The sequence below is a fragment of the Pocillopora damicornis genome, chromosome 3 (assembly GCF_964200805.1).
Source record: "Pocillopora damicornis chromosome 3, jaPocDami1.2, whole genome shotgun sequence".
In the NCBI taxonomy this organism is placed as follows: domain Eukaryota; kingdom Metazoa; phylum Cnidaria; class Anthozoa; order Scleractinia; family Pocilloporidae; genus Pocillopora; species Pocillopora damicornis.
Window position 1 is genome coordinate 6,377,827 of NC_142672.1, and position 15,329 is coordinate 6,393,155.

General features: G+C 38.5%; 2 protein-coding genes across 2 annotated transcripts; both read right to left on the reverse strand.

Moving 5' to 3' along the window:
* Positions 1 to 3,468: 3,468 nt before the first annotated feature.
* LOC113672828 (uncharacterized) lies at positions 3,469 to 5,049 on the reverse strand. Its single transcript, XM_027189175.2, has 2 exons — positions 4,761 to 5,049; positions 3,469 to 4,635 (listed from the first exon to the last, which is right to left on the reverse strand). The coding sequence occupies exon 2, from the start codon at positions 4,617 to 4,619 to the stop codon at positions 3,651 to 3,653; it is 969 nt and encodes a 322-aa protein (XP_027044976.2). The 5' UTR covers positions 4,620 to 4,635; positions 4,761 to 5,049; the 3' UTR covers positions 3,469 to 3,650.
* Positions 5,050 to 9,629: 4,580 nt separating this feature from the next.
* On the reverse strand, positions 9,630 to 15,264 carry LOC113672832 (creatine kinase S-type, mitochondrial). Its single transcript, XM_089198913.1, has 6 exons — positions 15,234 to 15,264; positions 14,522 to 15,040; positions 12,814 to 13,202; positions 12,499 to 12,553; positions 10,794 to 10,855; positions 9,630 to 10,133 (listed from the first exon to the last, which is right to left on the reverse strand). The coding sequence occupies exons 1-6, from the start codon at positions 15,262 to 15,264 to the stop codon at positions 10,035 to 10,037; spliced, it is 1,155 nt and encodes a 384-aa protein (XP_089055039.1). The 3' UTR covers positions 9,630 to 10,034.
* Positions 15,265 to 15,329: the final 65 nt, after the last annotated feature.

Here is a 15,329-nt window from a genome sequence, read left to right on the forward strand (position 1 = left end):
AATGGGTACCTTATTACGTGAATAAGTTAAGAGATTATTCTCTTCACTAATCATAATAGCATAAAAACAAAACAGACAAAACAGTGACAGACGGCGGAAATTGATACACCAAAGCGCTAGCAAATAGCAATTCAGCTCAGGCAGGACTGGGCTTATTAATGTGATGCAGGAGCAGGTGCTTGCTTATGTGATTAACCGTTAAGATCTTTGAGACTGATACTCCTGGAAGGTCAACACTTTGAAAGTTAGACTTCACGTGCGCTCTCCTGCTGAGTTGGCATTTGCATCTGAATGAAAGTTATTGTGGTGTGGCTTAGCGGAACTGTCATCTTAACCAGCCGTTCATTCAGCCGGATCAGCCAGTAGAGCTCCTAAATCACACCTGAATTTGCACAATTTTGTAAGCAAAAGAGTCTTCATCCTTGTAACCCAACTATTAGCTAGCCTACAAAAACTGACTACTTTTAACTTTCGAAGCTAATTTCAATCCAACCTCTAAAGCTTTTCAAATTTGTTTCGAAAGGGGTCCGATATAAATTTCCTGTTGATAACAAAGAGTTCGAGTATGTCACTGGCTTAGGTTTCGCGTTTCTATAGCAACACTTATCTTTCGCTGGGGGTACACTGGCTGGCGGCTGGCGCGGATTGGAGTTGCATAGGAACTGACGTACAAACGATCCTCAGTCTTGTTGTGCAACCCGTGATAAATTTGCCAAGAATTAAAATTTTTATGAAAAGATATATGTTGATCGTAGTCAAGCAAAGGGCACTTGACAAACTTTAATTTTTGTTGAAGACATAACTGACCATAATTCAACCAAGGTCATCTTTTGTTTGCGAGTTGCGAGCTCGCATGTAAGCGGCTCGCACGCTTACTGCGCGTACGTGTGGTAGCGTTTTGCGGCTTGAGGGTCAAATCTTGAGAATGTTTTTGCGCAGGTGATTTAGCAGGGTTGGTTTGGTCTTTGCTATCGCTGGTGAACAGTTCAATTTTTGTCCATGAGGATAAAGAAGATAAAGAGACTTAGTCAGGCATGCGGCGTAGTGTTGATATTGGTTATTTAAAGAATACAGTGTGTTTACGTCTTCTTTTTTAATTGAATGTACAACTTCGGTTAATATATTTTTAATGCTGTGCCTATTTGTTTGTGTTGTATCAATTATTTGTAAGAGAAATTGAGTGTCTTTTTGCACGGGATAACCTTTTTTCGAAACAGCCTGAAAAGCCGGTGTGTGTATTACTTGGCGAATAAATCGAGTGATAGCGGCACTCAGTTGCACAACTTTTCTTGTATGGTGTGCAGCATTAGAACCATGAACAAGTGTGAGAAAGGCCCGAGTCAATGACTGTCTTGATTGACCTGCACCATGTCTTAAATAATCGCTGATGTTACGACAGGCCACCATTTTATAACAGCCACCTGAAAAGACGCTCCCTTGCTTTTTAATTTTTTTTTTTTTTTAAAGCTCATGGTATTCGTTAGTCTGTTTGTTTGTTTTTTCATGTCGTTTGTCGTCTTTGACTCGAAATTGCCAAGAATTCTATGGTTTAGAAATAGTTTGCAAAATCTGTCAAAGTATGCATGTAGTATTATGAATTATTTCAGAGCTCAGTTGAAACCATTATCATATGGCTACCGCTATGTTACAGGTGTACTGCGTGGAGAGGATAGAATCACGCAAAATTGCAAATTATCCTTGATATCTTTGTTATCAAAGTCATTTTGTCGCATCAATACATTTTTTCAATGTTTATATGTTTTTCTTAAGTACATTTTCCCAAATTTTTAATCAGTACAAAAAGCCGCAAACAAACTCAGCAAATATGTTGTTCGGTTACTAGCGCAAATGGTGCCAAGTAAACACAGACCCCAGGGAAAATTAAAATTAAATTTTATTGTTAGAATATAAAGGAATGATTTTTTTCTCATTTAAAAAAAACAAAAAATGAAACCAGGACAACTAAGGTAATCGCAAAACATTCGAAAGTGGCTTTGTGGTAAAAGAAAAAAAAGGAAAAAAAACGAAAATCTGTGGTGTCTCAATTTTAATTCAAAACAATGAAAAGATAAATATTGATCTGTTTCTATCGATGATTTTTTTATTGTTTGTTGTAGGGGTCTGATATGGCTTCATTCATTTGCAAAAATGACTGTCGATAACTCATGCCAAAATAACTTGCTAGTATTGTGGAAAGTGTGATTAAAATTTTTTTTCTACTCTTGCCGTGCTGTGAAATTTGACATTTAACTCCTCCATTAGTGTTGCGAATGATTAACTGGAAACAAAACCATAAAATTAACTTTTGTCCACTAAGAAGAGATCTTCACAATGAGGGCGAAACTGCTTTGAACCGAGAAATAAGAAAAAACACAAATAAAAGAATCTATCGGAAGGTGCAAATGTCTCTTTCCTGTTACAAAGGCAACTTTTATTTTTACTCATGACAAGGTGACCAATGAATAAAGCCTGCTGAGGCTTTCAATAATTTGTTTTGATCCTGCGATTTCCAACAGGGAAAGGAACCTTTTACAGCTTTTTAGCACTGCGCGCCAAAGAGTAATTATAAACATAATTTTGTTTTGACAGCGAATCGCTAATTTGCCTCAAATCGATGTTAATCTAAAACTTAATAATTGAAAGCCGTCTTTATGTATGCAAAAACATCAGTGGCAACAGCGACTGATAAAAATCTTATTTAATTTCAACTGTGGAATACTGTTTTAAAAGCATCTTAAAAGAAGCTCGTAACACCGTATCCGACATAGAAGATGAAAATAATATCTAAATATGCCCTTTATGTCAGTGATAACCTTATTTTCTTCTATAATGTAAATTTGCTTCATTCCTCTTTTTTTTTTTTAATTCTGGCAGCTGTTTCTCTTCAAGGTATTCTCGTAAGGTGTTATAAATATTCTGACTGAAACTTCTCTCGGTCAAATGTGCATTATTTATAACAATAGCTGAAGGTGTCTTCGTAGTTTTGCGCTTCTGAATACTCGAGTGAGACGTAGTCTATAAGTAAATACTTTCGACTCTCTCCATTCGTTTTGTAGCTAATTCATGATGTAAAAACTCCCTTGGAACTTGACCAGAGTTGGGTATTGAGATTGAAAATGATGGAGTTTGGAGGTTGACGAGTCAGTGTGTTTGTTAAACGTTTTGAGGCTGTTTGTGGTCTTTAATGCGATAAGAAAGCGTTAAGGAAGCAATTCTTCTGAGCTGTTCCAGCTATTGTTAAACAAAGAAAAATTTCTGGCGGGTGTCGTAAAATTACTCGCTTAAATTTGCATCAGTGATTAGTAATAATTTAAGAACCCGTTTCTTCGTCTCCTTCCCCTTGTTTTTATTCAGTCCTCGGTCATTCGCACCAAAGCACAATTAAAACAACTTCCGATTCCTTGCTTCCAAAAAGCCAGTCAGATAACATTCAAATTTCTTAGGCAAACAAGACACAAGACAATGATCAGGTCGGAAATACTTTTCTTGGTTCTAATTATTTATTACAAAACAAACAATTCATCGTCTTCAGTGGATTCTCATTTGAATGAATGGTTTAAAAAAAGAAAAACTAAAAACCATTTATTGTCATCTGTCAGTATTAATGATTGTTTTGTTTCACGGCACTGTGTGTAAAGCATTTCAAACGATCAGCCGAAAAACTTCATCCACTGAACCAAAATGTCTGCATTTGCGGTGTATTTGTCTTCCTTCGATTCGTCGGAATCCAGCTCTTGGAGTTCTTCGTTTACAAGATATTCATTAGCGTTAACAGCAGTTGTGGCGCTTCCCTTTGCAGCTTCACTCTGTCTGTTCAAACATGGTAGACTACTTCGTCTATTGTAGATTTTTTCGCTGGGAGGGAATGATAAAGGGCGGCTATTTGATACCTTAGATTGAGCTTCTTTTATCTTGTGCTGCGTCGAGTGAAAAGGCACAGGGACGAGCGAAGACTTTCGCCGTCTCACAGGTTGGCCAGTCTGTTCATTATCAATTCTCGTTTTGGATTTGACACAGTCTGATAAGTTTTTCGTTTTGAGGCATGTAATTGACTCCTTACCTGTCGATTTACCTCGCCGTTCTCTAGAAACCCCTGATCGATCCACGTTTTCTCTCGTGTAACACATCGGATCAGAATGACGTCGAGGCGTTACTACATCCGCAAGACAGCTCTCGCGAACCGAATACCTTGCCTCCGTGCTTTTAACCGAGGTTCTTTTGCAAAAGCCATTTTCACTTTCACTGCTGTCACTCGAAAGTAGCGATAAGCGATGAATAATATGCTGAGTCGCGATTCCACCTGGCTCCGAATATCTGCGCTTACAAGGGCTCAATGCATTTGAGCAGCGCTTAATTCTTAAATATGAGCCGTCCCTGTAGATCGCTGGTAAGGACATTGTCCGAGGTCGACGGTAAAAGATTGGGGCGTCGTTTGCTGTGTTTTCTTCAACGTTAGTTGCGTAGTTGGACGGCGGGCACTCGTCGCCAGTTTCGGAGATTGTGTTCAAATGCGTCGATTGTACGGAAAGCCGTCTTTCTGTTAGTCGCGGCTGAAAAACATTTCTTTCATGGCAGTTTAGTGGGTACGAAGTTTTTCCTCCAAAAATACTCTCCACCATGGTAAATTCAGTTGATCTGTGGTGTAACCAAAATCAGTGAAACTTTGATCTTAAAACATCTGCGACTGCTTCGAAAATCCGGCCGATCTGATTGGATTGTCATTTCAAATCTCGTGTAAATCTCTCAAGTTCAAAACCCACCTTATTTCTCTTGTAGTAGCTACGAAGGTGAACTCTGTTTTCGAAAACCACAAGGTGAAAATAACTCCAGCCGTCGTGAAAAAGTCTGAGACGTCCCACTTACACCGCAAAATCTTTTCTTGCGGTCTTATCTCGAATCAAAAGATTCTTATAAATATTAACTATGCGGTTAGGATGCACATAAAATTAATAACAGCTAGCAAAAGTGATCTTTTTTTAGAACAGAACCAGTCAACCGTACTTCACTTGTCAAACGTGTTTTGAGTATGCGGCTATCTTGCCCGTATCTAGTCGCGTACTTAATGATATGTAAACACATTTGCACCAGTAATGACTTGGTTTTCAATGATTTTAGCCCTCATGGATGACCTTGTCATGGTAAAATTACCGTTTTGAAGATTATTTCCTCACAACGAGAAATTTCTTGATTAAAAGTACCATTTTTACTCGCACCTTATGTGTTTATCTTTTGCGAACGCCAGGTGATATAGAAACTAATGAATACTGCTAACTACACGTAACATTTTTCAATGTTTACTTGGTTTTTGCTTGAAAAAAACTAGAACTAATTTAGCGATAATCTTTGTTAGTGGCGGCGAATACTTGTCCTTTCAGTTTTTCCGGTTTGGCTTCAATTAACTGTGTCGATCCAAGAGGTTATCCAGACTTGTTTTGCGGCAGTTTCGTTAACCAGCTCTCCTATTAAATGAGCTGCGAGACGTGAAAACATGCAAATAACATTACGGCTAAATTTTTGGGGAAAATTGCTTTTTATCCGAGAAAATATAACAAGACTAACTTTGTTTTTAAATCGAACAGTTGACTCTCATTGTCGTAAAAAATTTATTTCAGTTGACCAAGATGAAAGGCCTTCAACGAAAACTAAGAAATAACAACTGAGAGAACCACTTAGACATTCAGTCGTCAAAGATGCACGAGTTTTTGTTTTATGGCAATCAAGCTGTATTCTAATATCTCTCACTTCTAAAAATATCTCTGAACAAATTAAAGTAGACGACTTGAATTTTTTTTATTCATCAAGCATTCAATTCTATGATTGTAGCTCTCGGCTGTTTCAAACACAGCTTCCTATAATCTTAACCTTCGTTACTTTCGTTATACGTCCTTCTTATACTGAATAATAAAAAATTACATCTTACAAGTTTTTAAAGTTTTAAATTGCATCGTGACCTTGGCGAGTTAAATTTGTTCAGAAAATGAATACATTAGTTTCGATATTTGAAGAAGAGATTTTGGCTGGAGCTGTTTTGAACGATTTGTGTTCAAGACACTTTTCTTATTAAAGACAAACCTACGAAGAACTTTCAAGGCGCCCAGTTCGTTATGAAGTTAAACGATTGAAACATCGTCGAAACCTTGTAGAACGTTCTAGCCGCGGTTGCGATAACAATCTCAATTAAAATTCGTCGAGCAAATATCCATTCAGTTGACGAAGCTTATTTTAGATTGAAACGTCACCAATGATTTTAATCATGTCCCCCGCTGACCATAAGGACCAGAAACACTGAGGGCAAGTTTCACTTTTGAAGGTCAAACTCCTATAGCTTAAAGGCCTGGGCTGCTACAAGATGTTTTCTTCTAACGCTTGCTTTAACCCGCAAACAGAAATCTTTTCATTAACTTAAGAACAGAGTTGTAGTTAACACACGTGTCCTGATTATGCTTACAAGATGTTGGAAAGTGGCTCACTGGAATGCCAAAATGTTGCTAAAAAATTGCTGCTCAAAAAAATTTCAAAAGCTGCTGCCGAAATTCTTGATATTTTGATAATTTAAGTTAATAATTGCTAACATCCGTCAAGAAAAATAACTTGAAAATTAGCTTTAAGTAGTTGCTCGCAATATGGGTGACATTTAAGGATAATGGTTCATTTGACGTCCTGCCGAGCGTTATTTCAGCCGATTACTGTTATAATATTAGACTAACATCGCAAAAGGTCTGCGAAACGTTGTCTAGTGACAGTTAATGCGTTAATTTTTTAAAAAATCGTTGAATTTTTCGAGCTTGATATATGCTCTAAACCTACACTTTGCTCAAAAATTGCTTTGAAAGGCAAAGGTTGCTCGAAGTTGTTAAAACCGCAAAAAGTTGCTTAAAAGCAAGCCGGTATAATCAGGACGGCCCTAACAGTTACTGCCTTCTCTTATCTTGATGGTGTTAGTTTATTGCGGCAATGTAATGCCAGGAGCTCAGCTTTGAGGAGATGCTTTGGGATACTGATGAGACCCTCTCTGAACTGTTTATAGATGGCGAAATAAGGGTGATTCTGCCTTTTTCCGGCCGATTCTTAATTAATAGTGTTGAATTTACTAAAATCTTTCGTTTTTCACGAGAATTTGTTGAAATCTCGTGAGAACTAAATCGGCCTAAGACTTGGCACCTTTGTCAAGAATGAGGCGATCGCCGCATTCTTGGACCCATATTTTCATGAATCTGGTTTGAAACGGTTAACTATAAAATCCTACGGACTTAGTAAGCTCCACCATGCTGAATTGAGTTTCAGAGGTGTTTCATTGTTTGTATGAAAAATGGAAAAAATTACTGACGTCGCTTGGAATCGACCAAGAAAGCAATTGGAAACGGTCTATGTCTAAAGCCTTATATGAAAGAGTTATTTTCCAAAGTGGGGTAAATATCCACCACTTTCGCGGACACTTGGATGAATAATTGTTTTGTATATACCACACAGATACCCAAAAATTACCTTATTTCTCTCAATGTACCGAAAAATAGTCGGAGATTAAACGCTTGACGCGCGGTTTTGTCTCTTCGGCTGCTCGGAGGTGAATAGTACTTGCCATTCACATCTCAACTAGCCAATCAGCGCACTAGTGTGATATGTACAAAATGATGTATTGAGATATTCAACTTAATTTCCTACAATAATGTTTTGCAAATAAATGAAATAAACCGTATTGTAACCTTAGTGTCGATTATAACAAATAATGAAGCGATTCTCACGAGTAAATTGCAATCAAAGAAATTGCAGTAAAGAAGCCTGAAAAAAGTTGGGCTTCTTTTTTACAATTTCTTTAACTGCAGCTCAACTGTGCTGAGAAGATCGGTTCGTCATCAATCAAAACTGTGACAAATTTTGTTTTTAAAGAAAGGTGGGTCAAGAAAATAATATGTGATCACACGAGGATTTTAATCTTAAGCCTTCATAATTTACCTTTCGTTGGCCGAAATATAACTTGTAGTTACGTTTAACAAAAACAGGTGGCCGTTTTCACTGCTTCTTGACGCAAAATTCGTCGTTCTCATAACCGACGATTGTAAAATAAAAGTATATTTTTTGTCCTAGCAAATATGATGTTGTCACTAGTATTCTACTCAAAAGAAAGAAGTGGAAATTGTCAAATGAACGAAACAAGCTCCAAACACAACACCAGCATACTTTTAGGTGAAAAAGACTGTTTAAAATTAGAAATTTCCCTCTCAAGTGTTGACGTCTGAACGGGGGCTTGTGATAATGCCCGTTTATGATTTTAGAGAATATACAATGGGTAAGTGATAGCCGGCTACATGTACGCATTCCACATTTTCTCCCACAGGATGTTAGTGGAAATTAATTTCAGGTGTCTGTCTGAGTTTGCAGGTTATTGCTTTTCTATCCTTTTTTTTCTGGAACTGTAAGGATCCCTTTCCATTCTTTAATTGATAATGTCAGTAGAGGTTTGGGTGGCCCTCGATTTAAACGTGACCCTTCAAATTTCGTTTATTTGTGACTCAGCAAAAAATGCTTACGCTCTACTTCTTAATCCCATCAAATTTACAAGGGCTCACTTGTACACGAAGATAGAAATGTTGACTTAATCAGAATGTGGTTATATTTTTAGTTCTTACGATTTTTACGTTCAGTAGCCCACTTCCCATTTGCCTTTGTTTAGGTAATATTACTGATTTGTTTTCGTGCTAGTCCAAAGGCTTAAAGAATCGAGTTTAGTCTGCTAGAACTTTTGTTCACAATGTACAGGATTATCTACGGAAATTTTCCGATTTTGCAAGTTCTTATTTAGGTTATTCTACTCACATCTCTTGACGAACGGTGGACTCTCTTTGCGAAATGGTCAGCTCTGTTACATCCAATGTGATACTCGGATGTGTGACCGACGTAGTGCGTTGACTTAAGTAAGTTTAAGAAAGAAAAGAGTATCCTTGGTACACTTTCTTATTAGACGTAAATCAGTACAGCGAAGAGTTAAAATTTGGGAGTAACATTTGTTTGTCTAGTATGATAAGGACGTCTCGATAATCTCTTTTTTCGTCTTGCTTCAGATTACCAGTATATTGGTAGACCAACGCACAAAAATTTCACTGAAGCGGATTATATATACCAGTCAGTGTGTACTCAGTATTATTTTTTTTTATGGCTGTTACTATTTTCGACGATAACCTAGCTTCGTCTGCTAGACAATAATACCAGATATTGTTTTGACCACGTGAACAGATGAAAACAAAATACATGAGTTAAAATCGGAGATTACATTTTGGAGCTAGAGAAACCAACACAGGCTCCTCACTAACAACCACAAAAGCAAAATAATGATAATAATGATATAATCTGCAGGAAACAGGTTTAGTTGTAGAATAATCTGTACAAACGTGTGGAGGATGCTGTCGTGGCCTTCGTTACCTCTCTTAAAGATCCTGTCTACCAGAATGAATAATTTTTCTCTCAAGGAATCTATAGGAGGTAAATTTCTAGGGGTGAGGGAGGAGAGGGGGGGTTTGCATTTTAACGGGTTGTGTTGTGTATTCATGTATTTACTACTCACACTTGAAAATTATTAGGTAACTTGATGAGGGTTATTGATCCCCGGGAGTCACAGTGAAAGCAACACCAAATAAAAGCACTTTTGGTTAAATGTTGCTAATGTGGCAAAATATATAGATTTAACAAATCTCCACCATACTGCGATTCTGGCTGACATGAATCGTGTACTAAAACGTAATTCTTAGAATAATTTTAAAACTGGAGCCGAAATCTCCTGCTTCATAGTCCAGGTGAGTTCAACCTCTCGTCACAACCACAGAAAAATGCGTTGCTTTAAGGCAACTGGGAAGCTCCCTGAATTCTTCAGCTTCCCCTCTTTAGGTTTGTGGATGAGTTTTACCATTATTACACTTATTAGGCTGAGTTTACAAGTTCTAGCCCCTCAAATGACCATTTCCGAAGACTTCATCTATGCCCACGAGATCTCAGTGGTATGATGAACTGTCGATCTACCCTCTCTCAGTGGAAATAACACTCTACGGCAATAAATCCCGGATGCTCTCTCCCCGATCAATTCTCTTGTCAATTTCAACTAGTAAAGTCACACTGTTGATAACTTGTTGAAGAATATCAACCTGCAAAATTATATTTAAAACAATTAGAAATAATCATCATTTCAATTATTGAACACCGGTGTTTTATATACTATACTACCTTCAAATTGGTTTTGATGACGTCGTTTGCCTAACACTTGAACTCTTCTATGTGATTATGATATCACTTCTCACAATATCAATGTATCATCGAGATAAATAGCGAAGACGTAAGACATTCATTAAGTAGATAGGGTGCCATGATTGCTTCAAATTCTCCGCCCGTAGAGGAAATAAACAACTACCAAAAATGAAGTTGTACAATTAAATCTTGAAACTAAAGCTTCGCAATGGGCCTTGCTTACCATAGAGTCTCTGTGGCTCAGTGGTAGAGCATCGGAGCGCGGAATCTGTAGGTCTGAGGTTCGATATCTCATGGGGATTCAGAATTTTTTCTTTGTCCCACGCTCGTGACAAGACAGAAAACAAATTTCTCTATTTCTTTACCGAGCATAAAAACTTGCAATCTTTCTTATTCTATTAATAAAAGCGTTATCTTGGTCTAAAAAGCGAAAATGTGAGATCCATCGCCAAAAGCGACCTAGAAAATTTAAAAATTGGTACTGACATATCTCAATATCTCTCCTGAATACACTTTTCACACAACTGATTGATTCATCTTATGATTCTATAAATAATTACCTCCGTCAGCTGCATTTTGTATTTATTTCGTATGCAGAACACGTCTTGAGCTTGTGGATCTACTGAAAATGGGTAACAAGAGTTAGCTCTAATTGTGAAACAGAGAATTAACTCTGAAGTGTAAATTAAAGTGCTATTTAAACCCATGAATAACCCACCGGGCGTTAGCCCTAATAAAGGGAAACAGGGAACCACACGAGGCAAAGAAAAAATCTTTTGACCTCGGTGGGAATCGAACCCACGACCTCCGGATTTGATCTACCGTTACTCTGCCGACTGAGCTACGAGGTCGCACAGAGAAAGTCGGGGACGATTAAGGATGGTGAATCGCGGCGAAGAGAAAGTAAGGGTACATATGAATGTTGTGCCGCGTAGCACTGGGAACACAAATGGTGAAACAGAGAATTAACTCTGAAGTGTAAATTAAAGTGCTATTTAAACCCATGAATAACCCACCGGGCGTTAGCCCTAATAAAGGGAAACAGGGAACCACACGAGGCAAAGAAAAAATCTTTTGACCTCGGTGGGAATCGAACCCACGACCTCCGGATTTGATCTACCGTTACTCTGCCGACTGAACGATTCCCACCGAGGTCAAAAGATTTTTTCTTTGCCTCGTGTGGTTCCCTGTTTCCCTTTATTAGGGCTAACGCCCGGTGGGTTATTCATGGGTTTAAATAGCACTTTAATTTACACTTCAGAGTTAATTCTCTGTTTCACCATTTGTGTTCCCAGTGCTACGCGGCACAACATTCATATGTACCCTTACTTTCTCTTCGCCGCGATTCACCATCCTTAATCGTCCCCGACTTTCTCTGTGCGACCTCGTAGCTCAGTCGGCAGAGTAACGGTAGATCAAATCCGGAGGTCGTGGGTTCGATTCCCACCGAGGTCAAAAGATTTTTTCTTTGCCTCGTGTGGTTCCCTGTTTCCCTTTATTAGGGCTAACGCCCGGTGGGTTATTCATGGGTTTAAATAGCACTTTAATTTACACTTCAGAGTTAATTCTCTGTTTCACCATTTGTGTTCCCAGTGCTACGCGGCACAACATTCATATGTACCCTTACTTAGCTCTAATTGTACTGCGGACACTATCGAGTGGAAAGAACTGAGCGCTGTGCGGTTATACCCCGGGTTGGTGAAAGTCTACCAGACATGAAGCCCGAGCAAGTAACAGAACACAATAGAGAAGAGGGTTGGAAGAAGCAGGAACTTTCAAGAATTCAGATGTCACTGCTTTTGGCGCAGCGCATTTTAATCTATCAATTTTAAAAGTGGAGAACGCGGAACGCATAGAATCCTTTTTGTCTTTCATCTCAACTAACCACCACTATTACGAAGAGCAAAAAAAATATATCACCTCCGGCTTTACTGATAAGCAACAATTGAGATCGCCTAAGTACCAAATGCAACCTATTCCACTGTAACATTACTCAGTTCAGCTCTGATACAGAATCGGAAATAAAAATTATTCAACCTTTCAATTTAAATTGTTCTTTTGGTTTTGCTGTTACACGCTGTGACTGAGCGAAGCGGGGTTTGCCCCTCCACGGAGTTTTCCCCAACCGCTCCATAAATGGTAGTCCAGATTGCCGGTAATACCTCCCTAAGTCGCACTTTACTGACCAGTGCTTTAATCACTCTGAGCTTCCTGATCAGCGCTCACGTTGAGTGGTTCATTTTCCTTTGAAAATCTCCAGCTCACCTGCCTCGTCTAGCTTCACTGGGAGTACATGTATAATGCGCTCAAATCTTGGATCCTTGAAAAATTTAGAGGTAAAGCACTAATATCAACAGTGTTACTTGCTAACACAAAATGGCCAACTCTTACAAAAATAGCATAACGGAACTTTATACTTGAATGAGTCTGTTTAATTCGACCGACTAAGATACGGGAAATTCGGTGAAGCAATGAGGCACAGGGTATTCCACAGCTTATGTCGTCTAACTCTTCCCACCAAATGCCACTACTCTCCCACCTTGTGACGATGATGAGTTTGTAGAAATTAAGCTTACCAACCTTGCAGAGTTTTGACAGCCGAACTTCTACTTCCACCTCAAGTCCTGTGCCGATGTTATGTGGCGAGCTTGTCAAATATCCATATTTTGAGCTCCACATGAACTTCTTTTCATTTCGTTTTAAACCTTCCTCTATACTTGAGAGTATTTCGCTGTATCGCCTGAATGCCCTTTGTATATCACCGTCAGTTTGAGTTATGACAACCTTCAAATGATCCTCGAAATTTATGAATATCTGACATTGTCTGTTCTCAGCTAACCACACGAACCTTCCATGAGGCCAATCACGTGACAGCTGGGGCGGCAGTGAAACAAAGCTTGATCCATACTCTTCCATTGCAGAATTACTGTTTTTCCATGACACCGAGAGAAAAGAGTCCCCGATATTTTCTGTGAAGACAAAGTAGTACATCTCATATGAGATTTCTGAGAAATACTGACTTGCGAAATTTCCTTCAGAGCTCGAGTGAGCGAAACCAAACGTCGTGATTATGATGAGTCAGGAAAATAAAAAAATAGAAAAACAAAAAGTAACGAAGATAGTTACAGATGGACGAGATGAACACAGATTGCAAACAACTATCTTTCTTCCATCAAATTTAGCGAAGAAAAACTAATGAAACAACTGATGGAAAGTGACTGACTAAAACCCTCCGGCCGCTTTTTTCCCCGAGCAGTTAAAACTCGACTTAAAGTAATCACCTCAGCCAATCAAAACAAATGAAAATATTACAAGGAGGCAATGAGAACACAAAGTGAATTTATTTCATGCACACTGAGATTTACTCACGACAAAAAAAGGGCCGCTTAAATTTTTTACGAAATACACAACCAATCAATCAGAAGAGCGAACAACTGTGAAAATATATCGTTCGTCCTATCAAAGACACGAACGATAGTACTTTACGGTGAAGGGCAACAAGCGCGCGGCTTTCTGTAAAAACAAAATGGACGAAGAAGTGCCAAGATTTGCTCTCCATGAAGGAACAAAAGATGACTTCATAGATGAGCAAGAAACTGTTAGAACACCAGAGTATAGACAGATAGAGACGTAGGACATTTTCAGTCATTTTAAAACCGAAGTTGTCCCATTTTCTTTACAAGTTTTCATATTTCATAAATGTAAACATTTGTAAATTCGCGATGCCATTCATAAATTGAAAAATTGAATTTCAAAAATATAAATTATCGTTGTCTCTCTTTTAAAAGTATAGTCTCTCAATGGGCAAATTTGCGTGTAAACAAATAACAACATAAACAACAGAGACTGAATATCGAGCCACGTTGCAGATTTAGCGGTGTTTATTATAAAAAATTGCTCTTGCACTTAATGGCTTCTAGTCTTTGAAATGTGATGGTCAGTAAGAGGAAACTATATATGACTATATATATAAACTATATATGAAAATGAAACACCATGGAAAGTGCTTAAACGTTTTTTATTCACCATTTGCGATGCTTTAGAAAACTCACTCGTTCGCGGCGCTCACTCGGTCTTTTTTTTGACCCATCGCAACTCGTGAACAAAAATCGTTCGTGCGCACCTTCCATGGAATAATCTTTATACAAACAATCTGTCCAAAGCGCGGGAAAACGTGGGTCGTGATAAGTTGTTCATTTTGCCACTTCTTGGTGGAGAGGGCAGGGTGAGGTTTCTGGATCAATAGCGGAGCAAACAAAACTACAACTTCCCTGAACCTCTTACTTACCCCAAATAGACTCCAATGTTGTCACTATCGGGTGACTCACATCTAATAGTTCTGTTGCTCGGCTGGCGGGAACCATTCGGTATCCTTCTATGTTTCTTCTACCACTCAATCTGCAGCATAGTACGTTTGATCCATACAGCTTTCCATCTCTGATTTGCTCCCAATCCAAGTTAATTTCTGACCTGAAATTCTGATCCACCTCATGTAGCTCTCTAATGACAGGGTCCATGAGCTCATTAAAAACATCGTAACATTCTTCATCTCCCGCTAGCAGCCCCGCTGGGTTTCCAGCGAGTGAGCTGGGGCCAACTGAACCTAGACCCGACTCGATCAGTTGCTCTATATCATAATTTTTAGTTGTGCCCCTGTCTTTCAACTTGGAGAATAAGTCTGGTGTAAGATACTTTGCCATAATAGTTATGTTGTTTGTGAGGTCCGGAAAGCTACTCATGCGGCGCTTTTTCCTTGGATAGTTTAAATGGTGACTGCTTAGAGTAAAGAAAGCTGTCACACTTACTGCTACACAAACCCAATCACAGCATAAGGATAGCCTAAAAGATCTCTAAACTTTTGAAGAGTAAAAGCCATTATTTAGTTTCCTATATCGTCTACTAAAATCGATCGTTTGAAGCTCGACGTCACAATTAGGGCATGACATCATGTGTGACGAAACAAAATTAAATCCGTCATAATTGCTCAGTATGAAATACACTTTCATCTCGGTTTTTCGCAGTTAGAGTCATGTCTGATTTAGTTTCACATATTAATTCATAAAAAGGTACCAAATGCATCGTAATTTTTTGCGTAA

What these genes read in the sequence shown, in the direction of transcription:
- LOC113672828 (XM_027189175.2), bottom strand. Translation starts at nt 4,619, where the DNA reads ATGGTGGAGAGTATTTTTGGAGGAAAAACTTCGTACCCACTAAACTGC.
- LOC113672832 (XM_089198913.1), bottom strand. Translation starts at nt 15,264, where the DNA reads ATGACTCTAACTGCGAAAAACCGAGATGAAA. An exon ending in AGTGAAGCTAGACGAGGCAG is followed by an intron (nt 10,856 to 12,498) that starts GTGAGCTGGAGA and finishes ACCCATTTTCAG; the next exon opens with TAGATCCACAAGCTCAAGAC. An exon ending in ACAAAATGCAGCTGACGGAG is followed by an intron (nt 10,134 to 10,793) that starts GTAATTATTTAT and finishes ATAATTTTGCAG; the next exon opens with GTTGATATTCTTCAACAAGT.